Consider the following 18,811-nt stretch of genomic DNA (forward strand, 5'->3'; position numbering starts at 1 on the left):
CCTAGGGTACCTATAGCGCATCGAGGCACCCAAAGGGTACCACCCCCTTTTCTCCACAACGAACGCACCGAAATCCATATTACAACTGCTGAAGTAGAACTACCTACAACCTGGCATTTTTCTGGGCCAGTTGGTATGAATCCATGATTTGGGCCAGCATGAACTTTGGGACACAAACGAAGAGAGACACGTGGAACACGAAACACAGCAGTGTGTTCCATGTTCCACGTGTCTCTCTTCGTTTGTGTCCCAAAGTTCATGCTGGCCCAAATCATGGATACCTACAACCGCAACGAAGCGTATGCCTCCAAAGGATCTCGTTGCAATCCCCTAATCGAGTTTTCTGAAAAGCAGCCCAAACATTGAGGAGCTGTATTTTAAATCTCTACGCATGATCAGGTCCTTGTAACAAAGGCCCAGCAGCCATGCAAAGAGCGTACGCGTGACATGCGTTGCGCGTGGTAGAACCAAGTTGGATGCTTTCTAGTGCTGCGAATTCAACAAATAAAATATCGGCCGCAACGCCTCGGCGCAATGCAGTTTCAACAGAGTGGAGAAGTATCTGCACACACGGTTCCGATTCGCGCAAAACGAAGTGGCGACGAATAAACCATCGTACATACAGTATTGTGCGTTTTTTATCGTGAAAACTTTCAAAAATGTCCTCGCTTCAACCGCTGGCTAATTTGCGATGAAACTGCACACAGAGTTTGCGTATTATGGTAACCTTAATTGTATCGTAGCAAGTTTGACACCGGTACTTACCGAGTTGAGCCGTGCATATTGCTAAAACGTATTCGTCTACGTAGAGATTCTCGAACCAAAATAATAATAATAATTGGTTTTTTGGGGAAAGGAAATGGCGCAGAATCTGTCTCATATATCGTTGGACACCTGAACCGCGCCGTAAGGGAAGGGATAAGGGAGGGAGTGAAAGAAGAAAGGAAGAAGGAGGTGCCGTAGTGGAGGGCTCCGGAATAATTTCGCCCACCTGGGGATGTTTAACGTGCACTGACATCGCACAGCACAGTGTCGCCTTAGCGTTTTTCCTCCATAAAAACGCAGCCGCCGGGGTCGGGTTCGAACCCGGGAACTCCGGATCAGTAGTCGAGCGCCCTAACCACTGAGCCACTGCGGCGGGTGAACAAAAACCCGCAGACGAAGTTTTTTTTTTTTGAAAGGTAAAGCCTTTGAAAGGTGAAGCCTCATTAAATCAGTTGTTCGGATATTTTTTTTTCGCTCAATTAGCTGAAAATGTTGTAAGCGCTTCAGATGAAGCAGACGAAACGGCCAAAGGGCATATTTAAAAGACCCGCGCTTCTTTAAACGCACGCCTCGATAATCTTGCTGTTACTCTTTCCACTGCCGAAAACAGATGGCGCCACATGCGCCCTTTAGCGAAAAAAAAAAGAACCAAAACCCGCAGACGAAGTTTTTTCGCTGAAGGGCGCAAGTGGCGCCATCTGTTTTCGGCAGTGGAAAGAGTAACAACAAGACCATCGAGGCGCGCGTTTAAAGAAGCGCGGGTCTTTTGAATATGCCCTTTGGCCGTTTCGTCTGTGTTGTATCCCGTACCGTTGGGGAACTGCCCGGTCCGACTGCCCGGAGCAGCCGGAGCACCACCACGTCAAGCACCCGCCACGTACAGTACTCACGGATTGAAATAGGACATTCGGAGCGCGTGGCCGTCGCTTCATGGAGCGCCGCCCGTAGACGCTCATGGAACCAAGGTGGTGCATTGTGGTATGGCGTGAGAGGGAGAACATCTACAAAGCAGAATTGTTCCTTCCAGTAGCCAATCAGCCGGCCTGTGGTTTACCACATGCCTGCGTGGCACTGCAAGGCTAGCGCTCCGAATGTCCTATTTCAATCCGTGAGTACTGTACATACTTCGACCAACTCCCTTTTATTCCAGTTCAATGATGAATATATATACAGATGTGCGAGTCAGCTGACCAGATAGGGCGCATGCCTAGCGCCACCTAGTTTATACAAACATAACTACAGAATACAATACCACAGTCTGCTTCATCTGAAGCGCTTACAAAATTTTCCGCTAATTGAGCGAAACAAAAATATCCGAACAACTGATTTAACGAGGCTTTACCTTTCAAAGGATATTGTTTGCAATTAACACTCGTCTCGGCCAGTCTCGGCGGCCTTGTCGTGACGCTTTTCACTGCCGAATACAGATAACGTCACTTCTGCCCTAAGCGAAAAAACGTCGGCTGCGGGTTTTGGTTCGCCGATCTCTACGTAGACTATTACGTTTTCACATCATGCACGGCTCAACTCAGTAAGCACCGTTGGCAAACTTGCTACGATACAAAAGTTACCATAATACGCAAGCTCTGTGTGTAGTTTCATCGCAAACGAGCCAGCGGTTGAGGCGGGGAAACTTTTGAAAGGTTCACGATAAATACGCACAATACTTACATGTTCAGGCGGATATAAATTTCGGATATGAAATGCAAGCATTGCGCTACATCGGATGCGATATCGAAACCACAGTGTCGAATTTCGGTTTTGCTTTCGATCGCGCTAGAGGGTCACAACTGACAGCCAGTTTCCAGTCAACCAAGACTTGTATGCTGATCTAACTTTGCTGTGTCATTGATACTTAATAGAGGCTGTATACATTGTTTTCATTATGTTTGTATTTAAACATGCCCACGCTCAGCATACTGCCAGGATGCAAGCTGCATCGTGGGCGACATCAATTGCACAAATTTCGCGCGTTGGGTTGTGCCAGTTCTTCAGTCTGTTGCTTACATACTCGTTTCTGTGTCTTGTGAGTATGAGAACAAGAAGCTTTGCCGAAGGGAATCCATGTGCCCACAGAGCGACGGGAAGTGCGTGTGACCCGGTGAATGTAACTTTCACAGCGTGTATTTGTGAAGACGCGGTCATTCTTTGTGCGCGCCCGTCCAAGTGTCGCCGCGCAGTCACGAAATATTCGGGCTTGTTAACGCCTTTACCGGTTACATGAAAGTCGCAAAAATGTCTAACCACAATAGCAGGTAAATTTCCTTCGCTGAAACCTGCCGGAGTTATACCTTTATACCTGCTACTTCATTACTTGCATCTGCAAGCAATTAGACAATTTCACTGTGTGTCTCCAGCCATGAGCATCTCACAGACTCGGTCGCCGGTGAGCTTTCCATGCCTTATTTCTCTCGTAACAGGCTTTAGCCAAGATAGCACATTCATGGAGATCGCGCCGTTCACAATTCTCGGATGTCTGCGTCCTTTGTGTGCGTAATCGTATGGCAAATGCAACAATTAGTTCTTTAGCAATCTATAGCTTTGCCGTGAATGGGGTGATGCTTTATGAATTCTGTGGTGGAATGTGTGTTCATGGTGCGTTATGGTGACTTGTTGAAGCTGGTAAACCGTATCTCAGCGGAGGTACTACCTGTAACCAGCACTTTACGTCGCAACTCGTACAAACAGCTGCTAGTTAAGCATATCGCCAGGCTTTTTTTTTCGTCACTTTCTCCATGCTCGCTTTCGCTTGGCATATGAGCATAAAATCCTTATTCCGCGTCCCAGTGGCCACTACACAGGAATGAAGAAATGCATGCTGCTCTTCAATTGCACTAAACGGTCTACTTTAAAATGCAGGACTACCTGCTCTGTTGAACAATGCTAGTGTAGGTTTTCGTTTTTTTTTTTTGGCTTGGCCTGCTTTTTGCGTTGTAATTTTTCAGGTTTTTCAGGCATTGGAGGAATACCAGTAGGCAGGGGAAGAAATTGCAGAGGAACTGCAGCCAGCTATGCCGACCATTCGCTTGATGCTGGTGTCCAGTAAAACAATGTTCGAAGCTGTAGTCCTTTAATTTCTGTGAACTTTTATGTAATTTCGCCGACCTGCTCTCACATTGACTGTTAATTTTGATTTCACTATCCCTGAAACCTAAGGCTACTGGAAGGTTTACTGTGTTCTCTCTGATATCTGGTTGCATAGCCTTACAGTCCGCCAGAACTTGTTTAATGTTTTCTGCTCTGCTCCTGTATGCTGCACGAATATTTCCCTGATTGTATTTGCTTAGGTGTATTGCCGGGTTCTCAGGCAAACTTATCTAGCCTCAAGTACATGCATACTGACTCTTGAATTATCATATAAAGCACTTCGTAGTGGATTTCGTTCTGACCAGCTGTGTAAACGCGCCTTCATTCTTTGGTTCTCATTTTTTTCCTGCACTTATACTATGTTTCATACATACTAGGCAATGCGGCGGAGATTGCGGAATTCGTCTGTTTGTGAAACCATACTGCACCACATATAATTCGTTCTCAAAACTCAGTGAGTGTTTGGACGAAAATTAAGAGCAGTGTAAAACGAAGTGTTAGCATTGAAAATCACGGTCGGAACTGTGAAGCGCGAATTTTTAGATGCCGCCCTTAAATAATCTTTGTTAACTTTTTTGTTTTAGTTTTGGTTACCGCTTGCTCATGTGTGTTCGCTCTGATGGTCGCTTAGATTTCTTTACCTTTCCTGCCCTCCTCCTTCTTCTTTTTTCAGTGAAACGTCGCCATATAAAGGCGCTGCCTGGTTTCAATAAAATTAGTTGTGAGTTAGCGCTTTGTGTCTCGTCATTGTCTTTTCGTGGTTTGCATGCTCTGGCGCTATTTTCTTCAAATCAGAGAAGCGCTGAGTGTTCAAGCTTTTCCGCTTTAATTTTCACTGAGTGAACTATTTTTTGGGCATGTATTGCTAACCTCGTATCATATATCATATTGCCTTGTGTAATTTTTCATTCTCGAGGACTGGATTAGTTGCAAGACGAAATGGTCTAAAGAGGTAAAACAATGTTTAGGAGGTGCCAGCCACGGCACTTAAGGTTTTTCGCAACGAAATGTGCTTGTGTCCACTTTGGTTGTATTGCAAACAACTTTTTGGGTGCGAACTTAGTCTGCGTGAACAGGCGGGCTAGCTTTGGCAGCCTTGCCTGATATGTATGAAATGGAGAATAGGAGCTCTTTCACAAACTTTTTTTGGTGTTCCATGGGCATAATGTTCCATTCAGAGAGTGAAGTTCTGTTGGATTAAACCCTGCAGAGCTTTAGTCTTTTCTGACAGACGGAATGTACATCCTGGAGTGACTCACTGCTCCCAAGAACCTTTGCACTTCGTGCTTGGATGATGGGTGTGGAAAGCTGACAACACACTGAATGAGATTTTCATCCATTTTAATTCCTTCCCTTATGGTTGCATCTCCAAGACATTTGAATTCTTGAGCACTAAAGATACACTTCTCTTTGTTCAGGGTGAAACCAGCTTCGTGAATCGTCTTACGGACCGCCCTCAGATGAATATCGTGCTTGGCCTTTCTTGCATCCGAGATCAATATTTTTTGTATGTACACTCTCACGCCAGGTAGGCTATCCGGTCCTTGATGGATTTCCCTTTGAAATATTTGTGATGTAGAGCTTAAGACAAAGCCCGTACACTTTACTGAAGGTGCAGAATTTGGACGATTGTTTGTCAAATGGCATTTGATAAAACCCATGATTGGCGTCAGGTTTGCTGAAATAAGTGGTCAGCAGCCAACTGTGCTTCAATATTCTCTCTTCTATGAAGCATGTATCTCTTGCACTTTATGTTTTTGTTAGTATCCCATTTCTGACACCATGCATTGAGTTACCAAACACTGACAGTGTGATTGATGTGGGAAGAACCACCTGTGTTGCACTGCCCCAGAGGTCTAGCCAGAGCTGCCGGATGACACTGCATATCGATGCAGTGATATGCCTTCAGAAGTCGAAATTTCTTGTGAAAGAGCAGAGGGTCTTTAAAGTAGACTGCCAGTCTGTTAGTGTCATGGTAAACAACCATAATGTCGGAGGTGCACTATTATTTTCTGATGTCCCTTTAGCTGCGTATATGCCCCGAAAGCACTACCATGTTCTGATCAGTCATGATAAGTAAAGCTGTGAGATAGTATTTAATATTTCTGGTGAGTCACCAGCCATAATGTAGCAATGTTCAAATTTTATATCAGATCTTCATATCTCCTTTATGGTTGGGAATATCATCAGTTTTCAGCTACATATAAATATATGTGACTGCAAAGATCAAAATTAATGGTTATAAATGCATATTCCTACTCTGATGCTCTTTGGATCAGGTTTCTACCCTGATGTTTTATTTCGAGGTTTCAACTTGCATAAGCCACATTTTTAAGTTTAACGCACATTAGTGGCATCTGTGCCCTTCTTAATGCCAAAATTAGACAGCTTGTATATGTGTCACAAATGATATACTGGTTACAGTTCATCATGGGAGTACAAATTCTGAGGAATATCAAGTTAGGTTGTCTTGTATGCTTTAAGATCAAGATCTATTGAATAACTATCTTCCTGATGGTTTCTCCAAGGCTTTCATAAATCTGCTTGCTTTCATGATACAATCACTTGTAGCTCTAGACAACTCTTAAGCCCGTACATGTCGTACCTAGTGCAGTATCCATGGGTAGCTGCTCTGCTGACAACTTTATTATCAGTCTTATCGACTCTGCAGGACTGATTAGGGTGTGGACATCTGCACTACCATTGTTTAGTGCTAAGCTGGCATGCCAAAGGAATACTATTTCTGCTGCTTTTGCAGCAGCATATGTATAAGTATTTTATTCCAGCATGCAGGGTTTGTCACATGAGGGCTGCTTAGCACAACAAATGCAGGTATTGCACTGCAGTGCATTAAAAGGTCTCATTTATTTTGTCTCATGTTTTTGAGAACAATCTGGGGTCCAGCAGCTATCTTAGGATGTCGTTATGATGACAGTGATTGCATAGTCATTTATTCTAGGGTCCATATCATTCAGCTTAGCTGCACTGTCCACCGATTTCGTTCACTTTGCAATTTCTTGAAAGCTAAGATGTTGGGATAGAATAGGAGCAATAAAATAGAATAACGCATGGTTTCTATACAGGGATTCCTGCAGTGTGATGTCGTATCTCTAATCAGACAATAACTGTAAATTCATTATCGCATAGCCAGGCAGCATGTGGTCACGTAAAGGTGGGGGGGAGGGGTCATTCAAAATCTGGCTGCCTTACATCGCACGTCTGAGTCACCACCTGTAGGAACTGTAGGGTTTGAGTGTTCCCTATATGTTTTGGTGTAACAAATATTGTTTACAACCTGGAAATTCTATGGGTGATCACGTAAGCAAGGACCAAAAGACCACAAGGACAGGAGTGCTATTAACACACCTTCTAAAAATGACGGCTAGAGGGGGTAAAGTGAATAATCGTATGCTTCATGCAATATTTCTCATGCTAAAAGCTCAAGCTACAGCTACAAGCTTGGACGCGAAACAGATAAAAAAGGCGTCCTCACCTGCCTTATACTGTTAGCGTCACGAGTATCAGCTCGTGGGAAATGTCTCCGCGAGGCCTCGTGGAGTGTCACACCGATATGTTCGCATGCGGCAAGTTCCTGAGGCGAAAAGAAAGAAAGAGCTCTCTCCCCAACGCCTTTAACAGTCACTCCATCTCTCGGCGCTAGGGTCGCTGCCACGCAGCTGCCCTCTCTTGTCAGTTAAGGTAACTAGGGAGGACGACATCACAATGAAGTAATTCCAAGGGCACAGAGCGGAGAGCATGCGGTCTCTAGTTTAGTTTTTGATGTCAGCACTTCCTTATACCCGTGACTGCATATTATCAACTATCACTTTGAATTTATCTCAGATCACACCGACAAGGATTGCTTTGCTTTGAGAGGGATAAGGCCCCGCGTGCTGATAAAATAGGCAGCTGCCACAACATGTAAGATCTGCAATTTATGGTGCACTCTGCTGGCTCCTGGCACTTGCTTAATGCAGTGGATCTGTGTTTTACCTTAGCCACAAGTCTGCATCTAAAGTTGCATCAGTGTTGCCTAGATGCGTCACACCATCAGTCTCCTATGTATGGGTGTCGTCTCTACTGCCATGGTTTCTGGGCAGAATGGAATGTATTCTGCAGTTTAATAGCTGCTTCTAAGGCATTAAGGGCCATGGTGGATCACACTAAATATTCTCTGCCTTCATTATGTACCAGTGGCTACTGTATTAAACTGCTTTTGTGTAACTGAGGCTTTCTCTTGTGCATGGTATGCTTTCCTGTGTGTCATTTTGCAGGCAAATCAAGTGTATTTGCAGGAGGAGGGCTAGATGCTGGAGGAACAACCTCTATAGACAACTGCTGGCAAGCTGTGCAGATGACATCCTCTGGCTGATATTTTTTCAAACTGTGTATCTGTTGCTCTGAACTTCTGATGACTATGTGCCAAGTTAGGCACATCAGAATCCTTCTGCGTGATTTGTGACGAATCCGGGGATCTTGACTTGGCAGCAGTTATATACAGGGTGCAGGCCATTTTGGAGCTTAGAGGCCACCGCAGTGGCTCAGTGGTTATGGCGCTCGGCTGCTGACCTGAAAGACGCAGGTCCGATCCCGGCTGTGGCGGCCGAATTTCGATGAAGGCAAAATTCTAGAGGCGCATGTAGTATGCGATGTCAGTGCACGTTAAAGAAACCCACATGGTCGAAATTTCCGGAGCCCTTCACTACGGCGCCCCTCATAGCCTGAGTCGCTTTGGGACGTTAAACCTCATAAACCATTTTGGAGCTTAGGTTTACGACCTTTTGTGGCATTTCTGTTGTTTTTTGCTTTTGGCTGTGTTGAGCTGTATGGACTGACAGTTTTCTTTCAGCCAAGATCACCTGCTCCTCCCGCAATAAACTGAGGTTGCGAAAATGTAGGGCTAAGACAAGCAAATTGCACTCGCATTGCACTAAGTACTCAATCAGGCAAAAAATAAACATTAAAGCAAGGAAAACTTCCCTTCTCATAATGTAAGATACATCCCTACTCCAGTAACAAAATAATTCCTATCTGGTACCCAGTGCTCTTATCTATCTTATAGTATGGGACAGTAATGAGACACCATGAACACTGTTAACTGGTTTTATTCCAATAAGCTCAGGAACATATATAGGTTTGGCTTATATATGAGAAGCATTCATAAATAAGAAGAAAGTACAACTTTGTGTGAGCACGCCATCTGTCGCCCTGTTTCGCAATGAAATCGCATTTCTAGATCATCGGTTTTATGACGCGCACCCTGCCACTAGATCTTAGTTGCCTTATGCATTGTTATGAATTTTTTGTTATTACTTGTTTATGCTTGTTTTGCTCCTTTGTAGTTTTGTCTAACATCAGCATCATGTTTCTCATGCACACCTTGTTAGATTTTAGCTGTCTTATGCACTTGCTATGAATTTTTGTTGTTGCTTGTTTACACTTGTTTTGTAGCTCTTTGTGGCTTTCCCTTTCAGATTTTGTTAGCAGCCAAGCTAAGGACATGCTGTTCCCTCTGTCATGCCGCAGTGTGCAATTATTGGACTTTTTTTGTTCTTAGCTTGTCAATCCTATATATTCCACGTTCTTATGATTATTATTAGCATTTAGGTTTGTCTCGTACTTATTCTGTCTTGTTCTGCTTGATTTCGCAGACAAATCCAGTCCTGATACTACAAGCTGCCAAGCATTAACCTTTCGATATGATTCCAGCCCTTACCTCACAGGTGTCTTACTATTGAAAGCATGGAAATTGAGATTCCCAGTAGTTGCAGTGTCTAGCTTTGTACTTGCATTAAGCCATAAACACAACCAGATGCATTTCAAACACACAAGTACCTACTGCATAAATGTTGAATAATATAAACAATTCTCTTGTGGCTTTAGAGATTTCTGCTTAGGTTACACTTGTTCTGTTTGAATTTGCAGTAATGAGGACCAATATTATCAGGACAAAGAGTACATCCTGCCTGAGGAAGAACTTTCGAAAGCAATCTACTGCTACGAACATATACAGAACCATACCATCACATACCGTATTTACACGACTGTAAGTCGACCTGTTTTTGAAGATTTGAAAATCTGAAGTAGGGTGGGGGTCGGACTGTAAGTCGACCTATTTTTCAACATTTGAAAATCTGGAGTGGGGGGTGTCGACTTAAAATCGCAACCAAAACTTCGCACCATACATTAAGGCAAGACAAACAAGATATCACGCACGCTACGGGGTGGTTGCATTTTTACTGCACTGCTTCATCGCATCGCTCTTGGTGCTGGCCTTGACCAACTGCTATGTCAACGCAGAGAACCAACATCCTCACCCCGTGCGAGGTGGCCGACGGTCGCGATCGATAGCAGCAAACCAGCACCAGCCCACTCCCCACGCTTGGCCAAGGATTCGATCTCCTGATAAGCAGCAGCATCCCGATAACGCATGCGCGTTCTTAATATACGTCGCCCAGGTATTTTTTTTTTACTTTCAACTGCGCACTTGACGCTAGAGGGAGTGTCTGTATTTCATGGAGCGCCGGGGAGTGTCTGTAGCCGACGCCGCTCACCCGTAGTTTCTCTTTGGCTCTGACGCATTTTACTACTGCTGGCCGCGTTTCACAAGTTTTTTATGCAGTGCTTCATCATTCAACGTTTGTGCTTCGCGTCCAGTAAGCGACCGAAGCTCTTCACAGCTACATTCAAGATTGCTGTCATAATTTATGCCGAAGAAACGAACTGCACCCCTGGCAGCAAGTTCGACGTTCGCAACGGGTGATACAGGTGTGGCAGCTGCAGCGAGGCAAAATTTTCAGCTGTTGCACGCAATGTCATGATGTGGCTGTTTGCAAAGTGCAGGATTTCGTTGCACGACGATGTTAGAACGACGATCTGTGGGACCGCAGCAGCGATTTCGACGGCAGCAATAGTGAGGGCGATGGCGCGAGTGTGGACCAGTAGTCCAGTGACTAATACATTTTCGTTTTGGTATTTGCCCATGGGCACTCCCGTGTGCGGCAGCCGATAGCGGGTAGCGATAAGCGGATGCCACAGGACAGTGCTATCGCGTTCTATTATTAAAGGCCAGGCATAAATGATCTCCAACTTTTTTTTTCAGAAATGTGATGTGAGGGGGTCGACTTACTATCGTGTAAACATGGTACACATGTGCAAATTTAAGGTCACAAGTAGCCATCTGCTTTTGCCTAGAGGAATATCCAGACCAGCTATGCTAGATATACTACAATTGACATTGCATTTGAAGTTTTGGAAAACATCTGTTTCAAATATTTCTCCTATTTGTCTGTGCAGTGCTATTTGCACTTTTTTGTCGCTATATCCTTTCACATTTTGTGCCTAGAAAAGAAAGGAAATGGCACAATGTGTTGTCAGGTGTCGTTTTTGTGAATGCTCGCTACTGCTCTGCGCATTACCGTTTACACAAACTCACAAGCGCTGCTGCTTGTGGCATTTGTGTTGATTTTAAAGTGACACTCATTTTTTCTCCGTTATTTTGCAGGCCATCATTGATAAGGCAACATGTACAACTTTCCAGAGGAAGAAATGTTTAGTGCCACTCCTGCCAGCCTTCCCTGACTCCATTGCTTGATGCTCATAACCTAAAAAATCACATGTGGAGTGGTCTCAGTGCATTGTTTTTATGTGCAAAGTGAGGTGGAAATGGTTTTGATGTAGTTGTTTTAATTACAGGGATATAAATAACGAGGAAAATAAGCATCACCCTCATAACAAAAATTTTGTTTCGTATAGAGGACTCGTTTCATATACAATATTTTTTTCTTCGGAAATGACGACCGCCTTGGGAAAGAAGAGGGAAGGAGGGAATAACGGGAATAATGGATTGCTATACAGTGGCCTCTTTAGGCATTACTAATGCTGAGGTGTCGCCAGGTTTTTTTTTTGTATCAAGCGTCGTGGAGCAGAAACCATGGGCGTAGATTGGTAGAACGGTTTAAATTATGCTCTGAATGAGGTTCCCATTTCAGTCATTGCACATACAGAACACATGACCACATACAGCAATCAGATGCAACCTCGAACCTGTGTACTTTTGAGGTGTGCACTTAGCAGTATTAGTATTAGAATCACTATTTGGTTACCCAATATCAAGCACCATAGAGGGAGTGGGACCTCACAAGCAAGCACCAGCTGGACTTGCAGCTGTCTTAGACAAGCCATGCACTCCATGAAAAATGGGTGGAGAGCCTGGGAGGTATAATGGCCATGGGGCATTCTAGAAGACAGTGGGTCAAACTCGCGTATGTTTCAGGGCAGTTATAACATTCAAGAAGAGTTGCATATTTTTCGAAGAAATTTTGTGCCAGTGTCGCTAATTATGGGAATAATGAATAAGTGTGCAAAATGGACGGGACAAGAGTTATGCACAGTTATTTATTGTTCCCATAATTTCGTGCCAACTAGGCTCTCACTACACTCTTATAGGTGTCACTAAGATGCTTCATATCTGTTCGTAAAGTAACTGACTTGGAGAATTGAATAAAGCAAGCAGCTGGAGCTCATTTTTGATAAAGGAAGGTCATTGGTGCCAGAACATTATGCTCAATTAAAAATGTAAATTGCTGAAAATGAGCCTTCTTTTTTGGTGCAAAATATTGCGAATCAGAACCCATCTTGCTATGTAGAGATCAAAACAAGATTTCTGGAATGGAGGTCATGGTCATTGTGCAAAACTTAATGTGATATGATATGAAGGAGCATGAAATGCAATTATGCTGGACATTGTGTGATAGTTATGGTAATCAGTGCACATTGATTTTTTCATTGATTCTTTCCTTGTTTTTAAAAGTAGAAACATCAACAATGAAAATTTCATGCGTTGGAATAATTAGCCTTTTGGTGCGTCTATGTTCGACACTTGAATCTTTATTTTGTTTCTTGTGCTGTATGGTTTCAAATCTTTAAAATCCATGTTAAAAAATTCCAGTTTAACTTCACTACTTCACAGTGTTGCTATGTCTGCTGGTCGGGGCTCTGTGAAGACCATAGCTTTGCAAAACCTGTCCTGTCAGTATCATGTGGTGTATTGTACAGTTTATTGTATGTGCAGCTATTCATTGCTTTATGGACATTTTTTTCGCTTTGATTAAGAGTACAGTACGATGCCTAGTAGCTGGCCACAAGCGAATCACCTCATTTCGTCATGTGCATACTATTACTTACTCTCTCAAAACAATTTTGTTACTGTGGGCATTTAGCTTGCATTGTGACATTTTCAATTTCATTTTTAGGCGTTTTTAAGAGGGGGTGACATTTGGCTGTATAGGGTATACTGTGAGAAAGTTTTTTTCTTTGGTTTTCTCTCAAAACTGATTGTTCTGCACATCTGTTGAACAATGTACCACCAGTTTTTCCAGGCTTGCTGAACTGGAGTGTTCTTTTTTTTAGTTGCCACATGAGCCATTGCACGAGTCGAGCCTTCATGAATCACAAAAGTTCTGTAAAACCATTGTAGTGCTGCGATTATACTCAGAACAATGCAACAACTGATGACAAGTCGTACTTTTATTCACAACTTCTCGCTGCGTTCACTCACACTACAGTGGTGGCCTAGCCATTGGAGCATGCACCTCACATGTAGGATGTGTGGCGTTTGATTCCCAGTGCTTCTGCGTACCCACTAGTGCTATAATACACAAGCTCTACCCCTCTCCTATGCAGGGAGGAATGCTGGGAAATGGGTGTTCTACCCCACCTTGTGTAGACTAAAGTGCCTGCTGCCATGCTGCTGTTTTGCCACAGCTGCCCTTGTGCAATGAATATTCACCATTGTCATCCTTGGCTCCCACTCTTGTTCCGATAAATTCACTTCATCAGTGTGTACTCAATGTTGGGCTTCCTTTGTGCTATTCGTTGTGTTAGAAAAGCTGGTAACCTTAATCCTTTATGGGAACAGCGTATTTATGAACTGATCAGCATTTAGAAGTGCATTGTGAAACTTGCTAATGACAGTCCCAAAATTGGAGCTGCAGGTATTGCACGATTAAATATCGCACGCTCAAACTGCACTCAAGAAACACTAGTGTGCAATTTATATGTGGTTCTGCTATGTTGATTAATTGCACTCTTGGAGATGGTGAAGGCAGAACATCATGTTGGGCATATTGGCAACATTCGTAGGCAGCTCTAATCTGGCTGTTTTTACCAGTAGCCATGCTCAGGTTTTTTCCTGTGCACAGTGTAATGGCTTTAAAAGGTTTAATAAATAAATGGTGGCTGTATGAATGTTTTATGTCATTAAGCATAACTGACACTTGTTAGTTCTTGAGCCTGTGTAGGGAGACTTGTACCCCAAGCAGGACAGGTAATCGGCCCAATATTGGAAAAATATTATCAAAGGCTGCTCCTACGAAGTACCAGTGTGAAACCGTTTCTTATCAATATTGGCCAATTACCTGTGCTGTTTGGGACTGTCTTTCCCATGAAACCAGAAATTGTGCAAGTTCATTTCTCAATGCAATGGCTGTTGACTCAGTTCCAATAGGTCCATAAATTTGTAGGCAGTTGTCAGTTTTTCGTGAGCTTAAGAACAGTAATTATCTGCATCCACAATTACAACTCGAGAATGTTTGCTTTGGAACTCACTTCATTTCAGGCTCGCCCTACTGAATTTACACAACCTGGAAAAGTTGTTTTATGAGATTGTGATCCATACCATCCATGCCATGCACTTAACACCACATGAGCTGCTGCACATGTAGTCTTTTGCCTTAGTGTATGTAATCTGGTTTTCACATGCAGGTTTGAGCTCCTGGGATCACAAACATGATGCACCTTCTGGACAGAACTCACCAGGTTAGAATCTACTCTTTTTCTGCATATATACTTTCCTGAAGAGTGTCTTCCAAAGAGCAGTTTGAAGAATATGGAAACTTCAGTTTACTGAACTGTGGTGAATCGTGATATTTGCCTTTCATATTCTGGGAAGTTGTTTTCTGTCATATGTGGACTACTGACCGAACTGTCACCCGTGTGACTTTAGTTCACTGATGCAAGAAATTGTACAAGGGAACAGTGCATTGTCCAGCCTTTAGCCTTTTACTCCTATTATACCCTATCTGAGGAGCAAAAAAACACTAAAAATGGCATTGCACTAAGCATAGCTCACTGCCACTTGTTTAGTTAAGCCCACCTGGGTGGAGGTCGGACAGCGTCGGTCATAATGCCAGTAATGTAAGTGCGAAGGTCAAATGCAGTAACTTTGGTTGGATTCAAGGGCTGCCCGATTCTTTTGGCCGTGGTAACATTTCTTGCAGCTTAATGATTTTCTTGCCTGCGTGTAGAATTGACTGTAGAGACATCTTGTTTCAGGCCTCAGTTGTTCTTAACGCTGCTCTCTTGAATAAAACTTGATAAACATTTACAGATTTTGATGAGTGTGCTCTCCACATTCAACTTTTTTCCTTGCTCCAAGTGAACTGTGGATTGTTGGTTCTGGTATTTTCTTTAAAGTACTCTGCATGTACAACACAGGTTCAGTCGTCACAAAGAGCGACCATGGCACACCTCCTGTGCAAGGTTCAAGCATTGAAAGGCACCCTGTGAGCCACTGCATGGAGTCTACTACATCCAGCGTGGGTAACGACTGGGATAAACCCACAGGGAATAGGCTGCACGAATGCACCCACTGCAGAAAGGGATTCAAGTACAGATCCAAGCTAGTGGCACATCTCAGAGTCCATAGCGGCGACTGCCCGTACCAGTGCAACGACTGTGGTAGGAGTTATGCACAAAAGGCCACTCTGAAGGCACATCAGCGCACTCACACGGGCGAGCGTCCTTACCATTGTGACTATTGTGGCAGCAGCTTTGCATTGAAGTATCCCCTGGTGGCACACCTGCGCACTCACACTGGTGAAAGACCTTTCCATTGTCACCAATGTGATAGCAGCTTTACACAGCAGAGCAACCTGTTGAGACATCAGCGCACACACACAGGCGAGCGACCTTACCATTGTGACCATTGTGGCAGCAGCTTTGCAGAGAAAAAAACCTGATGGTACACATCCGTGCCCACACGGGTGAAAAGCCGTTTCAGTGTCAGCTATGCCCCATGGCCTTTAGATCTAGTTCACATCTTGTGAGGCATGAGAGATCCCATAAAAGCGAAAAGCCCTACCAATGTGACATGTGCCAAAAGACATTTGCTCGGAGTAAAAGTTTGAAACACCACAAGGAGAGGACACACAAGGAATAGCAGTGGTCCCTAATGCCCCTAGTCAGATGTTTTGCTAGCTACCATTTTGTATAAACGCTAATGATATTCTAGCTGAGTTCCCTATGAAAAATGTTGCTATGATTAGCCACGTTTTCATGTTTTGTTCATTTTGACAAACTTCTCTGAAAATGGCATTTGTAGTGCCCTTGGAGACACACATAGGCAGTCACTCAGTCTTTCCCGTACAAGACACGAGTCTGCTAAGCTCAAAAACGCATGAATGGCAGCGAAATCAGCATTCACGAATGACAGCACTTACTTTTGACGAGAGACTTTCAAGAACTATATCCAATATTTATCGCTGGTGCCATCTGTCAGCTTGGTTCAGTGAAATTTGGGGGAGTAAAAGTGTGCGAAACAATTCCTTTTAATGTTGAACCCTGAGTGGGCTAATTTTTGTGACAATCAATATAAATTCACTCATCTATATCACCTAGCCTATAAATGCATGACAACACAATAAAACTTGCTCTACATGGTGCAAATTTTTGTGTGTTTATTCTATCTGCGTTAGTGCAAGAAATAAGTGAGGACAAGTGGGTGTCAAGCCTCAAAATTAGGTCGCATTAGTTAGTTGGCTTTAAGAGTTGAGAGTTGTTTGAAATGAGAACTAACAAAAGAGTTCACTAACATTTTTCAGAGTGCTGTCTCTGGTGGATGTAAATTTCATAATATTTGTGGAGCATTGTTTCCATGCCATTTTTAATCTATTGCATCTGTCAGACTTCCAGCTGTTTGTGACCATTTTGCATTGTGCTAGCTTCTTTGTTGTGTTGGTGTTACTTGAAAAAGCCTGCTCTGTTTAAATAAGGTGTTCATGATAACAAGCTGCAAGGGTTGTGGCTACTGAAAACAAATACCGTGATTAGTGCCTGTAAAAAAGATTGTAATCATGTAGTGTATTGCAAAGCACGTAACTTGGTTCATATTTGTGAAATTGCTTAGTGCTGATGGTTTAAATTTGTCATGCTACGTTTGAAGGGCTGTGGTGCTAAACAGTTGGAAAAAACCAGTACAGATATCTTGGTGTGTGTGTGTCCATCTTCACTGCAGAGTGTTACGCTGTCTCTGTGGCTGTAGAAAAAATATTAAATGATAACATCGAGAAAAGCATCATTTCCACTGATTTTCTGAGCATACTCCCTTCACTTCACTATACAAATACAGTTTCACCACTAATCGGAGACATCATTTACGCAAAGTAACAAGAGCCACAACAGATGGACATGACGAAATTTTGCTAGGTTTCGAGCGACCTTGGAATCAGTGGCAGTGAGAAAGCAGATCCACGTGCTGCACAAGCTCAGCACAAAGACATCAAGAGTGAACGTTCCCTACAAATGGTACCCTATTAGCTCAATACTCAGCTTTTAACCACCACGTTGAAATCATTAGCCTATGTAGCAATTGTACTGCCCAAACTAGAGTATGCATGCGCTACTTGGGACCGTAATAAAATTAACATTTATAATACATTAGAAGGAATACAAAACCATGCCTCTGGGTTGATCATCACTGCTTATTCTTAGCATGAAAGTGTTACCGAACTAAAATGCAATGCTCATCTCACAAATTGAAAGGAGTATAGACCTCCTGCATGTTTGTAAACAAACGAGGTGGCGCTGCAGTCGCTAGCGGGCTCGTAGTAGGCAAAAGGTCGGGGAATGGCGTTGCGGAGAGGTGTTGAGCGCGGGTTTTCAAGCGTCGCGTTTCCAGTTTCTGCGAATCATAGCAATGGTTGATGCTTCCAACTTAGTAATTTGTCGAAGTACACGAGCTCGCGTTGGCAGTGTGCAGCGTATTCAGAGAAATAGTTTGCCACTGTGTATTGTATATATGGTTAGTAGTAAACATGTAGAAAGCGTTTTTGCCGTTGATTTATACGATAGGCATTGAATAAAATAAATTTTGACACTCTGCACTAGCCGGAATGATTTTCCTTCGGGACAGTACTGAGGGGAAGTGCTGGCGTTGCTTCGTCGGAGCAGACGTGCGCTCATCGTCTGTTGACACACATGTCGCGCTGTGCAAAAAGCTGGGACAGCGTCGTGTCCCTTATCTCCCCTGTCTCGCTTAGCGCTGTTTTCAGCCGCATGACCACGCACCAGCCAGGCCGACTTGTCCTCTTGTTAAGCTGTTCGATTTGGTGAAAATTTTGATTTCTAGAATTTTCTTTCTTAGTCCTGGAGTCTTGTTTCGTGACGAAAAATTATAGCAAAATATTGAGTACAAATTTATAAATTACGCTTTTTAGATGTGTGGTCGTCAAAAATTGTGAGGTAATTTCTTTGATTTCAGTGCCGCATTTCTTTGACCAAAGCGAAAGCGAAGAGGCCATAAACGAGGGATTAAATTTTTTTAAGGTCTGTTTTCTGACCTCTCACATTTTCTGCGACTGGATCACTCACCTTCGTAATTTTCATGAAAATCAAATGATTACATTTGTCGCAAACTATTCTTGAGACATTTAGGAGCTTAATAAGTCTCTTGATATTTCCTTACACGTGCAGTACTGTGTTAGTTGTCTTTTGTAAGAAACGTTTTCATGTAACTATGCATGCATGAGTACTGATCATCTAGAAAGAGAGCTAATCGCGCCATCATACAGAACAGGGCTTTGTGTACATGCTGGCATAAAAAACAGCGCACTATCCACTCAACTATTTAAGACCTTGGGGTGACTTGCCGAGGGTGTTAATTACAATTACACAGAACTGC

General features: G+C 43.3%; 2 protein-coding genes across 3 annotated transcripts in view; both read left to right on the forward strand.

Moving 5' to 3' along the window:
• The window catches only part of LOC144105609 (uncharacterized), a 166,627-nt gene that overhangs the window by 119,879 nt on the left and 27,937 nt on the right, over positions 1-18,811 (forward strand). The window lies entirely within an intron of this gene.
• Positions 2,744-16,014, forward strand: LOC144105606 (uncharacterized). Of its 2 annotated transcripts, XM_077638728.1 has the most exons (5): positions 2,744-3,151; positions 9,504-9,575; positions 10,153-10,310; positions 14,617-14,670; positions 15,349-16,014. In XM_077638728.1, exons 3-5 carry the CDS (start codon positions 10,283-10,285, stop codon positions 15,870-15,872), a joined length of 606 nt encoding a protein of 201 aa, XP_077494854.1. In that variant the 5' UTR covers positions 2,744-3,151; positions 9,504-9,575; positions 10,153-10,282; the 3' UTR covers positions 15,873-16,014. The 2 variants fall into 2 exon arrangements, with proteins under 2 accessions (XP_077494854.1, XP_077494855.1); XM_077638729.1 differs by lacking the exon at positions 9,504-9,575.

The sequence above is a fragment of the Amblyomma americanum genome, chromosome 9, assembly GCF_052857255.1.
Source record: "Amblyomma americanum isolate KBUSLIRL-KWMA chromosome 9, ASM5285725v1, whole genome shotgun sequence".
NCBI lineage: Eukaryota > Metazoa > Arthropoda > Arachnida > Ixodida > Ixodidae > Amblyomma > Amblyomma americanum.